We start from the raw sequence: 17,401 nt of genomic DNA, 5'->3' as shown, positions 1-17,401 counted from the left end.
AAGGAACAGCTGCTGGGGTGAAAAATATAGTTGATACTGAAAAATGTGAATTCATTACAGGTATCAGCTTCTGTATTAAGCTTCTTGTCAAATGATCACTAACACAGATAGTCACCCAGAGACTTGATAAGGACATTTTATGTCAACAGTAGTTAGGTAGTAGAAGTCAGTAGGAATAGTAATAGGAACCTCTGCAAACTGCCTGTTAAAGATGAGGCACACAAGGCTAAGAAATGACAATGGGGTTCACTAGTCATGGAGATGGAGACCTTTTGCCATGGCCACCCACTTAAGGGAGTTCCAGTTGGGAATGGGTGTCATGGATGTAGATAGATAGACAGTAGATGGTTGATAGAAAAATAGAAAGATTTTTTTTCCAGGTTCATTTTCAAATTCTGTTTACAATTAGTTTACACAGGCAGAATATTTTTTAAAATCTATACATGCAGCTTATCATTTATCAGTTAACATTCTGTACAGCTATTATTATCCAATTTCTTCTGTTGTCAGGATGTTATGAAATCAAAAGGTCAAGATTTCCTTCGTGATTTAAGTCAGAGCTACCGAATACTTCTGCGCATTTTTAAGTACTTGTCTGTGAAGGATTTGCTCATGGCATCACGAGTATGTCTTCTATGGCGAGATTTAGCATACAGACCTTCTTTGGTAAGTCTTTGTTGAAAATCTGTCTTTAGTCATCTGTGTGACCCATGTTGTAAGTACAGTTAATGATGTATTTGTTTGTCAAAGCCAGCAACATCTTGCAAGTGTCAAGACAGAAACTGATATACAAGAGCAGTTGCTGATCACTGAAAATAAATGTTTTGAAATCAAATGGATAAGTTCAGAAATGTATGCTGAAAATTGGCAATATGAGAGATGGAAGGAACATTTAATTGCACTGAATTATAGAAATTTGGATGAAAAGAACATCAACATTGCATATGGATGGTAATGTGTAAAAGCATTGGCTTGAGTGCATGATTACGTTGTCCAATTGTCAGTTTTCTCTTACTGAATATTTGTTACAAGGGATGTGCATAAGCACTTGCGTGACTACTTAGTTCATACTCTATACATCATCGCTGTGAGCAGGTTGTGGCTCACAGTGGTCTCTTGGTCATAGATGAATTGCTTTCTTAAAAACAGATAATTTTCTTCATATTCTGCTTTAGACATTCGTTCCTATAATGGGAAGAACAAAGAACAAATAAGGCCAAGAGAGAGAAAAGAAATTTGAAAGTAATGTAGAAAAGGAGCATTTTAGTGGTTGCTAAATTTGAAGTAAAAATGTATCTAGAAAGAAAGAAAAGTGTTGAATGTGAATTAAAATCAGAGGTATTGTTTAAGGAAAGAGTTAGGAATGTATGTGTAAACAAGGTGTCTTTTTTTGGATGCATAGGTGGAAAAGTGCTGAGACTGTTCTATCCAGAGGAGGACTTGCCAAATAGTGGGAGAAGACACTTAAGATGCAATTGAAAATACAGAAATATGAATTGATCCTTTTGAACACTGATTTAGGTGAAAATTTTATGTATAGAAATTATCTAAAAAAAATTCATGTAAGCATTTCTACAAGTAAGTTTTTGTTTGACCTTATCAATTATTATATGGTATATCTGTTTACAATTTATAAATGTTATATCCTGTATAACAACATTTTTGTTTTTGTTTTGCAGTGGGAAACTGTTCGACTCAGAAATGTTTGTGTATGTGATTGGAATGAGTTTGCTAGATTCTTGGAGAAGCGTAGTACAAGTTATATTGACTTGAGAAAAATGGTATTCAGAGAGAAGCTAAGCAGAAATAACATTGAGGTAAGGTGCAACATGCTTAGAAAGGATGAAGACATATTTAGGATTGTTTTTATATGATTATGATTTTATTTTTATGGGCCTCAGGTTCATATCTGAGATCATAGTAGAGTTATATCTCACCCTGGTTTTGAAGATGATGTCACAAAATAGAGATGCAATAAGTTGCCTTGCTGCTTCATGATAAGAGCCATTTCTTAAATGGAGTAGTTCTTCATGTAAAAGACGCAATATCTCTTCCTTGATATTTTATGTCTTATTCTTATGTTATCATAGACTGAATTTCCCAATCTCAATTTTTTGCCTTTATTCATGCATGAGAATGACATTTCTATTTTTTCAATTTTTTTTTATTTTCTCTTTACATATTATTTGTTCTAAATTATTTTCTCTTTACATATTATTTGTTCTACATTATACAATTCCATTAATTCTTTGTCAGCGTACTTAATAGAAGAGTACTTCATGCAAAATCCTCCCACCCAGCCTTCTTTGCATCCCCATCTGTAACTTTTACTCACTCTTCTGCTTGATGAGGAGGCTGTGCTCTTTCACCAACATGCCTGTTGTATGCCTCATGTACCTTGAAGTTCCAATTCTTCTTTATTTCATCTACTTCTTTCCTGACAATACAAAATTTTTTAAAGGAACTTATAAGGTTTGCCTTGAGGCTGTTTTGTTGAGACATGGTGCTTCTCGTTTAAAGTTTCTAATGTTTTACCAGGTCTCCTTTAACATAATTTCCAACATACTGCTTCTACCAGTGAATTTCTTAAGCAGAAGCTTATTTTTATTATTATTATGACAGAGAGGCTGTGTAACCTTGCAAGAAAGGAGTGTGTGGTTTTCACCCTATATTTGGATCGATTTAACATTTGATTGTGAGAACAGGTTCCCATACCTCTCTGGTGGGCCTAGAAAATTAGCTTTGATCTTTGAAACTTTGTCTGAGGATGAGCTGAAGATGTGCATTACTTTTCAAACTCCATTGCAACATTAGAATTGTATCGATTTATATTGATTTATCCTATTAGAGAGACCTGGAGTTGATTGCTGCCATCTAGGTATGAGCTATGGGGAATTATTACTTGTATAAATTGTCATGTATGGGCGGATGATCACATTTGGTGGGCTTAGATAACTTTGTGCTATAATTTTAGGGGTTTCACTCTGTCATTTACAGGCCTAAATGATTTCTGAACAAGACTTGCTAGCAAAACAGCAAGTACCCTCAGCTCACCCCATTTAGACTTGAAATATAGCTTGTGAGATTAGTGATTTTTTTTTGTAATGTTTACTAAACTGCATTTATCCTGATAGACCCATTATATATTTGTTTTTACGCTTAAGTCTGACACGTTAATATTGTATCAGGTATGGAAGAATAAATCTGAAATGCTGTTACATTGATATAGATAAGAAATTTACTGAATCATTCCTTTAATGCTGAAGGTAATTAGCCCTGGGGCAAAACTTTGTTTAACATTTTTCACTTATTCCTTTGTGATTTTTTTCTAATTTCACTTTTAACTTTTTGTACAGAAGAACCAAGAAAATAAGGAAGACCTCAGCGTTCCTTCAGGAGAAAAATCAGCAAGGTTAAGAGAAGCTAGTTTGTGTTCTTCCCCTAATCATACCACACCCAAGAAAGGTTCCCCATCTATTATGGATATTGAGTCATCAGAAAAAGTGCATCCTTCAGAAAGTGACAGGAAAATGCAAGAAAGGGTTATTAAAGATGAAAATACTGAAGACAAACAATATGGCAAAGGTTCAGCAAGCCAAAAGTCCAGTGAAGAAATTGCAAGAAATTCTGAGGTACCTCAGAATAGCAACATAAAACAGTCAAATCAAGAATACAAAGAAAAGAATGAAGATGGAACAAATGTGTTTGACAAAAAGGATACTCAGGATGATAGAACAATTCATGGTAGTTCTGACGTTGACATGACTGAAACTGGTGATAAAGGAGAGGATATGGAGGTGTCTGAAATTCAAGATAGTTTTACCCAGAAAACATCTAAAAAAATTGAAAGTGAAATATGTGAAGGAACTGTGTTACAAAAATTGCAGAACACTGAAGAAGCAGGACAGGCAGATTCTTATATGGATTGTGATGATGTAGAAGGCACAGTTACCAGAAGTAAAGAGAAAATAAGGAGACAGTCTAGCAAAGCAGAGGATTCCCCTAAAGAAACAAGTAAGAAGTGGTAAAGCAATTTGTAGTTGAGCAGTCAACAGTATCTTATAATGAAGTATGTATCATTTATCTCCAGTACCATTCATAATTAGTACAGTATTGTATACATTCAGCATCCTTTGTACTTCTGCTGTTATTTTCAGGACTCAAATGTGTTTGTGGTTCTCTTTATAAATAGGTTTCCCTGCAAGATGTTAAAAGTTGATTTTGTTAATGAAAAGAGGTTATCAAATGTATTTCCTCTATAAGTGTTTAAAGTCAGAAACTATTTTAAACCCAGACCTACAGTTAAAATGTTTGGTATGCTTTTATCAGTTGTCTGTGAGAGAAGATTGATAGATAATGTACTTGCAATTCCAAGAAAGAAGCTTCTGTCTTTGTATAAAATATAATTAATGGTACACTAACTACTCTAGCTGGAAGATACTGTGATACATGACCTAGAATGAATTTCAGATGATACTTCAGCTTGTAATAGAATTGGTAGCCTCTTTCACTCATGGAGGCACTCTGTACTTTGCACTGAAAATTGATTCAATGTTGAAGCTATGTTACTTAAGTCTTCTCTGTACTTCTCATTTCATCTTGTGTACTTTCTGTAGTTTATGTTTTTTGTATTACAGTTCACTTGTTTTTCTTGGTGCAAATTACTATTGATTTTTAAGTATAGATCTTGCACATATTACCTGTTATGGTTTTGTATTTTACTTAATTAGAGCATTGCTTTTTTTGGATGTAAGGAAAGGGACAAAGACAGTGCATGTAAATATGAAATAGAATGAACAGATCAATAGGTATATATGCATATTGGTGTTACCTTTTATATAATCAAGTACTCTACAGTTATAGATCAGAGAATTTCATCATTTTGATTTGACATTATTTGATTTAAAAAGAAAGGAAATATTTTTCTTTTTCAGGAATGAAGAAAACAGAGAAAGAAATTTGGAAAGGTATCTTCAGTGCATTAGGTTCTGTGAGCTGCTTGAGGGGTGTGACCTTACCATCATGTGAGGGCGAGATGTTGCAGATGCTGCTTACAAGCTGTAGGCACCTTACATCAGTTAGTGCTACAGAACTTCGCATGACTGAAGGAGTTGCACGGTAGGTTTTTCTTTTCTGGTGTTGCATCTCCCATTATTTTTTCATGGTAGAGTTTCCTTGTATTTCTACATAGTTTTGATTCTCTCCTTTTGATCATATGGTAGCTTTGTTATGCTGCATTGCTTATTTTATGAAGTCTCAGATTGCTATTGCCTAATATGTGTTGTACTATGTAAGACTATGTTTCTACATTATTTAGTTGTATGCAAGTTAAACTGCATTTGAAAGGTATCTTATGAAGGTAATAAGTTTTGCTAATGTTTGCTTTTCTGCTTTCAGTTCCTTGCATTCAAGGAGGATATCCAGATACCCCATTTTTTTTAATGCCCCAAATGTTTTATCATCTTTCTCAAATGAGTTTTGAACTTGTTCAAAGCTCTTCCTTATCATGACAATAGGGCACCAGAGTATAAGGGAGATCAGAAGGAGCCCTGGTCTCTGGGAATGGCAAGATCATTTGTACCAATCTTGGGTTAATCCACCTTTTGTCCTTAAGGTTAGGATCATCTTGCTTTGAACTACTGTCTCATTCATTTTGTTCAGTAGGAAGAAGGCTGTCATCCCATGCTCAGCTCAAAAATGCACATGAGGGAAGGGTGTGTTAGAAAAGTGAAGGCATACTGTAATGCATCCATGAATATGCATGTCATTTTTGTTTAGGGGCCATGCGTATTTTCTTTATATTCCAGATTTAACAAAAGGACTGTTAAGCAAATGTTTCCTAATAAGTTGTAATTTTAACCAATGCAAGACCTTGCAACAGAATAATACCTGCAATTAGATAAGAGTGCACCTGACTTCAGCACCCTCTATGAAAAAAGAGAACTGAAATTAAGAAAATGCTTTAAATATGTCACTCTGAGGTGAAAAAACACTAAATGAAATACCTGCAGAGGATTTTGCATCAAGATGCATAACAGGCAAGAATTAAGAAGGAAGAGCTCTAAGAGGGCTTGAATCTTCATATATACAGGAAAATGGAGGGAACAATATAGTTAAATGTTCCCCAACACATGATGAAGTATAAAAAAGTTTGCAAACATTTTCCTGAGAGAAGGGCCTGATGAAGTGAAGACACTAGAATGATAGGTGAGGCAGAGATAAGCGCATAGTGGAGAATGGGTTTTGTTTTTTTTAGGTATGATTTGGGCTAATGATAACAAGTCTTCTTAAAGAGCAGACAGTGTTGGGCAGTTGCTCCATGCATGGTGGTGTTCTCCATAGGGAAAGGTGGGTTAATCAGAGATTAGAATGAGATATTACCTTACATTCCCAAAGAAAGTGGGTCTCTCATCTCCCTGATCATTTGCCAGCTCCTAGGAAGTACTTATTAGAAAATGGTAATTAAGAAATTAGCTGAACTTATTGATGACATATAAAAACTGTTGATAGACCTTGATAGACCAAGTTTAAAAGGGAACTCAGATTTTAGTTTGACTTCACAAAATTAGAACTTATGTAGCTAGTTGTATTAGCACTATTGTCAGCGGCATTCTCAGTATGTGTTTTGGATAGACTTTAGGTATAGGTGTGGGCTAACTCAAATAATTGAGTTACAGTGATCTCTGTATTCAATAAGTGTCAACAGGTTTTCCTTATTGTTGCTTAGCTTGGGTCTTACTGTTACAGATTTGATCCAGCTTACCTAATGGAGGTCCCAGACCTGGAGGAACTTCGAATTGGATCCTCTCATGGGTTCTGCCTTACTACCAATTTCAACTTTATCAAACTCCAGCAACTTCAGCTTTTGGTAAGTACTGTATGAGTCGTGTGTGCTTGGTAAGGAAAAGTGGCACCATTGTGCATTTTTGGGTTAAGTAGAATAATTTCAGGACACAGTAGTGCATAACTGAATATTTTTTGAGTCTTACAACAAACTGAGGATGTATGCTCTTTTAGTCAGTAACCTTTTCAGGTGACTTTCAGCTAAGGGTAAAGCAGGCTCTTCCATAGGGCTTCTGAACAAATAGCATCAGTCAACAGAACACATAGTTCCCAAAACACAAAGGTTCAAGAATTGCATAGTTGTTCTAGCAGACTACGTGTGTCAGTTTGTAGCCATTCTGTTTAGACTACCCAAACCGATCAGGATTCTGGGGCATTATGGAAGCCAATGTATGGGGGAGCTGGGAAGTGATGGGCTCTTTGGAATTAGGTCTTGATAAGACTCCTGTTATCTGTCCATCCACTACATCCTCACTGAGGGAAATCCAGTAACACACAAGATTCCCAAGAATAAACAGATGACATCCACATGTTCACATACACATCCACTCCTGCTCTGATGTATAATGTCATGAAAGGAAAATAGCTCAGGGCTTGACTTTGGTAATGGTTTACCAAAATTGTGTTTGAGTATTTTCTTTCTTGATGCACAAAATTAAATGTTTCAGTAAGCATCTAGAAAGTGATGATAAAAGAGTTTCTACTTCTTTCAGGTGATGAGAGGATTGTCAGGACCTTCTTGGCCATATCTAGGCACTAATCTCACTTCTCTCCATGTTGGTCCAGTCAGCAACTTTACCCCACATACTTGGAGTAACATTGGCAGCATGACAAGTCAGTTTAAATATCACTTTATTCATATCATGCTCCTTGGAATGGAATGCACTTGTTACTTTGCTTGTACCAAGTGGGTGAAAGCAAATGATGCTGATAAACTAATGTATTTTCATTTAGCTTAGGGTGACAGTAAATGAAGCAATGGGGGCAGAAGAGGAGTGGTACATATTTATGGAAACCCTAATCTCTTTCAAGACATTTTTAATGAGAATTCATATCCTGGGTATGCATAAATTTGTGTGGATGAATATTGATCTGTGCTCACTGGTTTTCTGTATTCATGCTATTTAACCCTTTCATTGTGCATTCTTTCTGGAAAGATAATTTCCATGTAAAATCCATTATACAATGTCTCTGTGTATATCATGCTATATGTTATTGAACAATATACTTCAAAAAAGTAGTATACTTTCCTCCACATTGGTGTGATAGGGTATTAAATAGCTGAAGGGCAGGCCCTAGAGGCAGCATGGATCCTCAGTACTTATGGGAGCATATAATGTTTTGTCTAGGTGTGATTTTGTTGTACATGCTGTGAAACACGTTACAATTTTTTTTTGCATGGCATGATTTCACACATCCCGTACTTTTTTTTAATATTTTATGTATTTTCTGTAATGTATGTCCATTATTTATGTTTTTACATATTGATTATACAAACAGGACAGTATTTACACAAGTGAAAAAAATAAACATATCCATTCAAAACAGAAACGGTAAAAGGGCTTCTTTTACTGTAAAATTGTTTACAGTTGAGGCTCAGCACATCACACTTCCTGAAATGATGATTTGGTCAGACTTTCTTTTGTTGATTTAGGGGTACCTGTAATACATCAACCAGGAATTTAAATGAAATCATCAAAGTTTAGACTTCTGATAGTGGCATGGCACATTGTACTGCTGTATATCACAGTAGTGGCACAGTGCAATGAAAGGTAAGTTAATTTATATTTACTTTTGTTATATTTTGTCATAAATGCCCCCACTCTGTTCCTCCATATTCATTTTCCTCAACCCCTTTCCATTTTATAACAGATTTGAAGGCACTTTGGCTTGAAGATGGAGGTTCTGTTAATGACAATGCCATTTTTGATGCCATAAGTCGGCTTTACAAACTACGTCGTTTGTGCCTCTTCAGCTTCACCTTAGGACCCAGGCTAGGTCAGGCATTAAGGAAGTTGGTTCATCTTGAGCGACTGTTTGTGCTGCCAGTACCCTCAGAGGAGGTATGCTCTTTTGCTGTATAACTTTAATGTTATTTATTCGTCCTTTTAAAACAACTGTAACTTGCATGGCAGCTTTGTGGCATTATTCTCAGGATCTGTATTTTAGCTAGATGAAGTTGTGTTGAATGGATTAATGTCTGGCTGGTTAAGAGTCTGATGGTAGATTTGTTTGGGAAAGTAAATAGGATTCTTATTGCATGAATAGTGCTGCCTGTTTGTTTTTCATGTTCTTTCAGGGTGCTTTGATGTATTAAAGAGGTAATTTGCATATGAAGACTTTTACTCTGTAGTTTGCAGGGGGTGGAGGGAGGTCACATATGAAGAAGTTAGAGAGGTTTAGGGAGAGAAATGCCTTCTTGGGAGTTCAGAGTAGAATTTAGAAAGTGAAGCCATTATGGGTGAATGGCCTGATAAGTGGCTTTAAAGTTTTCCAACCATCTCTAGTCAGATTTTGAGTGAGGATATGTCGAGAACAGTGTTGAATGCTTTGGCGATGTCTGTTACCATCAGCAGTGTGCAGGATGAGGTTTATGGTTGATTGAAACAATCTAAAATGTGTTTAGGAAAGTTTGTATGCAGTGTAGTAGTGGAGTTTTTAATTCTGTAACTCTTGCTGGGTGAGGATGGGACATTTTGGTTGATTCCGTTGTGGACCAGTCTTTCAAATATTAATGATATCATTGATTTGGGGAAGGGAGCTGGTATCAGCACGAGTACTATGCTAAGACACAGAAAAAACTCGAGGCTGCAGGATACTCTTGAAAGGAGCTCTAGGGATACATTATAATAATAATAATTATTATTTCATGAGTAAATTTTTTCTACAGCCAGAGTCATAACTTGGATAACATTACTTTTTTGTAATTAGGGGAGCATTAGCTCGCAGAATGGAAATATGTTGGCAGTACCAGAAGCCTTGCGTAACTTGGACATGCTTGTGTGGGCCATGCGATTTCAGGATATTCATACTATCAATGAGGTTGATCACATTGAGATGTGTCCATCAAAGGCAAAGGTATGTAAATGTTTGCGTCCTAATTAAATGTTTGCCTAAATGCCCATAAGTAGGAAATATTTGGTTGTTTGGAACTTTGTAATTTCTTTATTTCAGAGTACTTCAGATATAGGTGTCTGCATATCTTTCTGCAACATATGTGTATTTGAATTGATTAATTTCTCTACATCTATTGTAGAATACCATCTTAGTCAAAGCTTATCTGGAGACAGGTTGTTGTGGTGACATGAGCCTTTGACATTATGGAATATATTACATTATGGAATTTAAATTCACAACCAGTTGCAACTGTTGGTGTGATTTTATTAACATTGTTTGAACTGATCACTCTGCAATAAAAGGGCCTTGCAGTTAGCTGTTACTAACCAGTTCCATAATCTTTGTACTTTGTAATGTTGAGGCTGTTTTTAGTCTTACTGTTTTGTTACAGAACTAAATTATTGCAAAAGTAAATGCTAGCAGAAAATGAATGGCTTTCAGATATATAACATTGTTTATCATAAAAACTCAAATAAAGGTGTTATATATCGTCCACATATTTAAAATCCATACTGGCTATTTAACTTATATTATTTAATTATTTCAGATGTACACAAATTTCACAAGTAATGAAGAGGCTAAAACTAACATGTGGGTGCTACAAACTCTAGAAGCTATAGTGAAACGTCACCTTCCCCGAACTAAAGTTCGTATCATGAAGTTGGACACAACAGCAGCAACTCGTTTGGCAATGTCTACTTTATAACTTCCCACTGTCTTTTTAGCCTACCTATGTGCAGAATTTGCACTTCTTTCTTCTGTGGACCAACATATATATGTTTCACAAGTCTTTGAACATACAATTGTGTGCATATATTAATGGATAGTATCTGAAATTGGCATAGATGTGGATATTTACAGCAAGTATAATCACTGATTTTTTTTTTGAAAAAATACTGTGAAAAATGAAGAAATTAAAGTTTATACACAGAAATGTCACAAAAGTACCTGTCACATGGCATTATCGTCCAGGAATCCTGATGTAGTTTTTTAATCTTGTAATCAGATCTCATTTAAATGTGTTGCTCAGTGACATCCATTGTTCAATACGCTCAGTTTCAAATGCTTGCTTAGAGGTTAACCTGAATTAAATGTACCATCACCACACACTTGTGCATGGAAAATATCTTTATATAGACCATATTTTCTTTATTATTTTGAGATACCACATACTGTGGGTAGTGTATTTATTTGATAAGTGACTAATATTTATAATTGTGAAAACATTTGTCAACTCAATAGACATCAGTCCCAGCAACTAAGAGTGAAAGAAATCATTTATTGTTGAGATGGATTTTGTGCTGTATGAGGCTAAATACTATTCACTTTTATGATTATCACTTATGATCTGAAGAATAACATGAAGGCTGGAGAGAGTTTGACTGATTCGTGTACATATTAGAGATAAAGAAACAGGACAAGCAGGGTGCCACCCATCATATGTCACCTATGCACCATGTTGTGTTGCCACTCACACTGCTAACAGTGTCAGTCAGTATTTGATGATTTATGGTGAATGATATTTTAAAAAATTTTTCATTAATGAATGTTAATTTATTGTAACAAAATGTTACAAAAACCATATTATATATATATATATATATATATATATATATTATCCCTGGGGATAGGGGATTAAGAATACTTCCCACGTATTCCCTGCGTGTCGTAGAAGGCGACTAAAAGGGGAGGGAGCGGGGGGCTGGAAATCCTCCCCTCTCGTTTTTTTTTTTTTTTTTTTTAATTTTCCAAAAGAAGGAACAGAGGGGGCCAGTTGAGGATATTCCAAAAAAAGGCCCAGTCCTCTGTTCTTAGCGCTACCTCGCTAACGCGGGAAATGGCGAATAGTTTAAAAGAAAGAAAAGATATATATATATATATATATATATATATATATATATATATATATATTATCCCTGGGGATAGGGGAGAAAGAATACTTCCCACGTATTCCCTGCGTGTCGTAGAAGGCGACTAAAAGGGGAGGGAGCGGGGGGCTGGAAATCCTCCCTTCTCATTATTTTTTTTTAATTTTCCAAAAGGAACAGAGAACGGGGCCAGGTAAGGATATTCCCTCAAAGGCCCATTCCTCTGTTCTTAACGCTACCTCGCTAATGCGGGAAATGGCGAATAGTTTAAAAAAATATATATATAAGAACTCATTTGAGTTAGAACCGAGTGTATATAAACCAAGTCATTTTTTTTGGATTGCGTTACTTTATACATGACTGCCTGGGACTGCACAATTCCAGGGTCATTCATACTTGACACTGCCTCACTATGGCATCAAAGGCAGTTTGGTATGAAATATCACTTTAAATGAATTGCACTTTTGGTATTTTCTAAATTTTTTTTTCATCAGACATTTAGGGAATCATGTATTGGTACTGTTTCTGCAGGTATTAGAATTTTTATATTGATCTTTTTATTATTTTTTTTGAAAATTTATATTTTAACTTTAGAACTGAATAAGGGTATATTTCAGATTTATTGGAGCAAGATTTATTGGAGCTATTTGTAAATTTTCCAATAAAGTTTATTCTTTATGTATTTCAAGTGGACCTTTAAATCTTGTTTTATTGAAATATTACAAGCTGGAAAGTTTTCAGTTAATTTACACAAAATTTAGTGTGCAATTATTGTGTGTCTGTTGTTATTGTTATTAAAATCAATTGAGTAATAACTACCCTTTATTCTTCCCTTAAAGCAAATTCTTTAGACATACCTAGCTTCTTTCACATTGACAGACTTTAAAAATGTTTCATATATTTTTTGTCCCTGAAGCTGTTTGAGGATTTGAATGTTACCTCACTAACTTGGGAAATAGTAATCATGAAAAAAAAAGGAAAGTAAAGAAGCATGCAAGATAAGTCTTCACACAGTTTAAGTTACAAACCCAATTATTTGTTGACATTAGATAATATTCGTGAGTATATCAGCACATATGGGGAAAATACTATTTTGATCTTTCTTTCTTTTTCTTTCATACTATTCGCCATTTCCCACATTAGTGAGGTAGCATTAAGAACAGAGGACTGGGCCTTAGAGGGAATATCCTCACCTGGCCCCCTTCTCTGTTCCTTCTTTTGGAAAAAAAAACAAAACACGAGAGGGGAGGATTTCCAGTCCCCCACCTCCCCTTTTAGTCACCTTCTACGACATGCAGGGAATATGTGGGAAGTATTCTTTCTCCAGTATCCCCATGGATGATATTCTCACAAATTCTGTCGGTTATGGTCAGCAGCAGATGTTCTGAAATAGTAATCATTTGGTACCTGATTTCCTCTGGCTTCCAGTGTAGAGGCTTCATTTAATGCTGTTGGAAGTAAATGGGTTAAGGATATGCATTAGTAGTTGTAGGCTGGTAGGCAGCCAATGACCAGGGAGGTAAATTATTACCAGTACTACCTACCTGAGTGGTGGGAGGGTTAGTGACGTAGTGAGCCAGTACTTCAAGTTTCACTCCTTTTACCCAAATAGCTGTCTTTTCTTTCTGCCTCACCCACACGTGGACTACTGGCACTCTGACCACAAACATACAATCTTTCCATCACACATAACACAACTCACATAGCTTATTCTCTGTAACTCTAGATTTTCCTGCAGTAAGCACTATGTGCTAGCCATGCCTTTTGGCAAAATGATAGGAGCAGTAAATGTAAGTAGTTGGAAAGAACATTTAAGCAGGAGCATTAGGTAGAAGTAGTAAGTAGGAACATTTGGCAAGAGCATTAAGTAATAGTAGTCAGTAGGAACATTAGGTAGGAGCCTCTGCAAACACTGCATTAAAGTTCCTTATGTCAGTGGCCTGTTAAGGACAAGGCACTACAGGACTGTATGGACATTCTACATCAAAGGATCAGATGCAAAGTTAATGATGATTAATAGAGTGACAGGTTATGCTACTTGTACGACTAGAGTTATGCTACTTGTACTACTAGAGTAGAACATTTTTTAAGATAATGTTTTTTTTTCATACCCTCTTGATGTGATGCTCAAAACTGAATGTTGACATAAGATGTACAATCCTGGGATATTAATAAGACTTTTTTCAAACCAAAGATTATACTTTAGAGTATAATAAGTATATAAGAAACCATTAATAACTTCAAATGGCTCATCCTGCTTGTAGGGTTATTTCACTTGATGTATTTGATGTGTGTCAGTGCTCTAGGAGTTCTAGCTGAACGTAGCAAGTAAAGAATAGGATATTCTGCTTCTTTATATAGAAGATACAGGAAGAGTACTGTGATGAAGTTCAAGTTGATCTAATGTATCATTCCCATTTAATGTTTGGTGTCATATAGGGAGACTATGGCCCAAATGGGAAAATTGATATGACTAAATTTTGGCCCAATGGAAAAATCTAGAGGAAAAAGGACTGCACATTTCTATACTTAATATGGTAAAAATTTTGCATTATGATTAAAGAATAAAACTTTATTTTGACAATTTCCCTCCCTCACCAAATGAATGATTTTATAGTATATTAACAGTGTAATGTCATTAAAATTTTATATGTATAAAATGAGAAATTTAGTTGTAAACTGGCTTAATATTTTTAAGACTTTTTGAACCAGAGCATGTGAAGCATCTAGGGTAAACCATGGAAAATTTTGTGGGGCCTGGATGTGGAAAGGGAGCTGTGGTTTCGGTGCATTACACATGACAGCAAGAGACCAAGTGTGAACAAATGTGGCCTTTGTTGTCTTTTCCTAGCGCTACCTCGTGCACGCAGGGGGAAGGGGGTGCCATTTCTGGTGTGGCGGGGTGGATGTGGGAATGGATGAAGGCAGCATGTATGAAAATGTTATTTATTTATTATACTTTGTTGCTGTCTCCCGCGTTAATGAGGTAGCGCAAGGAAACAGACGAAAGAATGGCCCAACGCACCCACATACACATTTATATACATAAACGCCCACACATGCACTTATACATACCTATACATTTCAATGTATACATACACAGACATATACATATATACACATGCACATATTTATATATGCTGCCTTCATCCATTCCCGCCGCCACCCCGCCACACATGAAATGACACCCCCCTCCCCCCACGTGAAGTAGCGCTAGGAAAGGACAACAAAGACTACATTCGTCCACACTCACTCTACCAAACTGTCACCAACTTCTGCAGTTTCTCATCCGAATCAGCCATCAGCACTGTATCATCAGCAAACAACAGAGTGCACACTTGCCCCTCTCCAAAACTCTTGTATTCACTTCCCTAACAATCCCATCCATAAACAAATTAAACAACCGTGGAGACATCACGCACCCCTGCCGCAAACTGACATTCACTGGGAACCAATCACTTTCCTCTCTTCCTACTCGTACACATGCCTTACATCCTCGATAAAAGCTTTTCACTGCTTCTAGGAACTTACCTCCCACACCATATACTATTTAATACCTTCCACAGAGCATCTCTATCAACTCTATCATATACCTTCTCCAGATCCATAAATGCTACAGACAAATCTATCTGCTTTTCTAAGTTTTTCTCAAATACATTCTTCAAAGCAAACGCCTGATCCACACATCCTCTACCACCTATGAAACCACACTGCTCCTCCCCAATCTGATGCTATGTACATGCCTTGACCCTCTCAATCAATACCCTCCCATATAACTTCCCATATATACACGAGTATATATGTATATGTCTGTGTATGCATATGTATGTATATACTGAAATGTATAGGTATGTATATATGCATGTGTGGGCATTTATGTATATACATGTGTATGTGGGTGGATTGAACTATTCTTTTGTCTGTTTCCTTGCGCTACTTTGCTAACACGGGAGACAGCAACAAAGTATCATAATACAAAATTTTTACAGTGTCTGTATGAAACTTTTACAGTGCACTTAATATATACTCCCAGGTTAGATTATTTTTTAATGTATCTTTTCCGTGATGTAGCTGCACCCAAATAAAATGTTGCCATGTTATTTGTTGTCATTATTACCTTTCATGTGTTATAATGTTTACTTGTAAGTAAGAATCTAATGGTCAGGGTAGCAGTATACCATATCCACCACCATATCCCTGCCACACCACCAAACCCCTGCTATGTACCAACACACCCAAGCCATATGCCACTAAGCCCCCGCCACACACAACACACCACAACATCCAAGCCACAACACCCACCCCCACACACCACATTCTAGCCTACACATCACTTCTTCCAGTCATACACAGCCATTCACTACATCCCTGCCGCACACCTCCTTACCCTTGCCACTCATCACATTTTTGCCACACAGCCATCCACTACACCCAACCACAAACCATCACACCTCTGATACACCAACACACCCTTACCAGTCACCACACCTTTGTCACAACACCACACTCCAGCTATAAACCATTACACTCCTGCTACATACCCATCAACTACATCCTTGCTATACAACACCACATCTCACCCACACTGTATCCACCAATATAGCTTTGCTATATTCTACTCATCACCACACCCCTCCTTGATGATGTAAACAGTGACTTGTTTTTGGAAAGTTGGTAGGACAGAAGAACCTGAGGACATAACATATCAGGCAAGCAACTTGCTAGGAAGATATAAAGAAGTATTTCTATGGTATAAGAACAGTGGAGGAAGGAATGAACTGAATTACGAAACAATGGTCACAGAATGTGGAAGTTTAAAAAGTTGCGTGATAAAAGTTCAAAAGCAAGGGGTCATACAAGTTAACTCCCTCCTTCTATACAGTGCAAACAATTACACAAACACACGCATATTAAGGATGATGGAGATGAGGCTTCCTGAAGTACAGAACTCCCACCCCCTACAACACAAATAGGTAATTATGCACACACACACACAGTTTCCTATTTTTTCATCTCTATCCCAGTTTACCGAGCTGGTTCATATACAGGGTATCCCGAAAGTTTGGACACTAAAGCAGAATTCACTATTTAAACAAGTGTTCAAATTGCATGTTGTGAATGAGCATACACATATCCATGAGTACTCTGCACTTGGATGGTATTAATCTTTAAAAACTTTAAAAAAAAAGTGTAGGACTAGTATTTTTTAGTGGGGATTTAAAAGGGGGAAAAGAAGGTTCAACTGGGAAGCTAAATGATGGAATAGAATGGTAGTTGCTGCCATAGCCACCAAAATTTATAAGGCATTTCTAAACCAAAACATTGTAGTTTGTGACAGAGTTTAAGCAGAATAAAGAACTGGGGAACTTGTAATTCTAAATATCCCGACTGACAGTTTCCTATCTGTGCTCTAGCCCCCTTTACAGAGAGGGGAGGAAGCCCATGCATATGAGTATACCAGTACCTAAAAGGTAATTTGAATTTTTTTTTAACTTAAGTAATATAGTTTTCTCCATGAGTTTTGACATTTCAAGACCCTGCACAAAGAGGCTCACAGCCCAACCATCTGTCTC

General features: G+C 36.4%; 1 protein-coding gene across 1 annotated transcript in view; it reads left to right on the top strand.

Moving 5' to 3' along the window:
- LOC139763994 (uncharacterized) overlaps positions 1–15,926 on the top strand; it is a 42,087-nt gene extending 26,161 nt beyond the window's left edge. Inside the window, exons 15-24 of the mRNA XM_071690467.1 lie at positions 511–666; positions 1,680–1,817; positions 3,357–4,024; positions 4,638–4,654; positions 4,911–5,118; positions 6,748–6,868; positions 7,557–7,677; positions 8,716–8,906; positions 9,775–9,921; positions 10,508–15,926. Coding sequence (XP_071546568.1) covers positions 511–666; positions 1,680–1,817; positions 3,357–4,024; positions 4,638–4,654; positions 4,911–5,118; positions 6,748–6,868; positions 7,557–7,677; positions 8,716–8,906; positions 9,775–9,921; positions 10,508–10,666 — 1,926 coding nt within the window. The 3' untranslated portion in view covers positions 10,667–15,926. The remainder of the gene's footprint in view (positions 1–510; positions 667–1,679; positions 1,818–3,356; positions 4,025–4,637; positions 4,655–4,910; positions 5,119–6,747; positions 6,869–7,556; positions 7,678–8,715; positions 8,907–9,774; positions 9,922–10,507) is intronic.
- Positions 15,927–17,401: the final 1,475 nt, after the last annotated feature.

This window comes from Panulirus ornatus, chromosome 48 (genome assembly GCF_036320965.1).
Source record: "Panulirus ornatus isolate Po-2019 chromosome 48, ASM3632096v1, whole genome shotgun sequence".
Lineage (NCBI taxonomy): Eukaryota > Metazoa > Arthropoda > Malacostraca > Decapoda > Palinuridae > Panulirus > Panulirus ornatus.
This window is presented reverse-complemented; position numbering and strand designations above follow the sequence as displayed.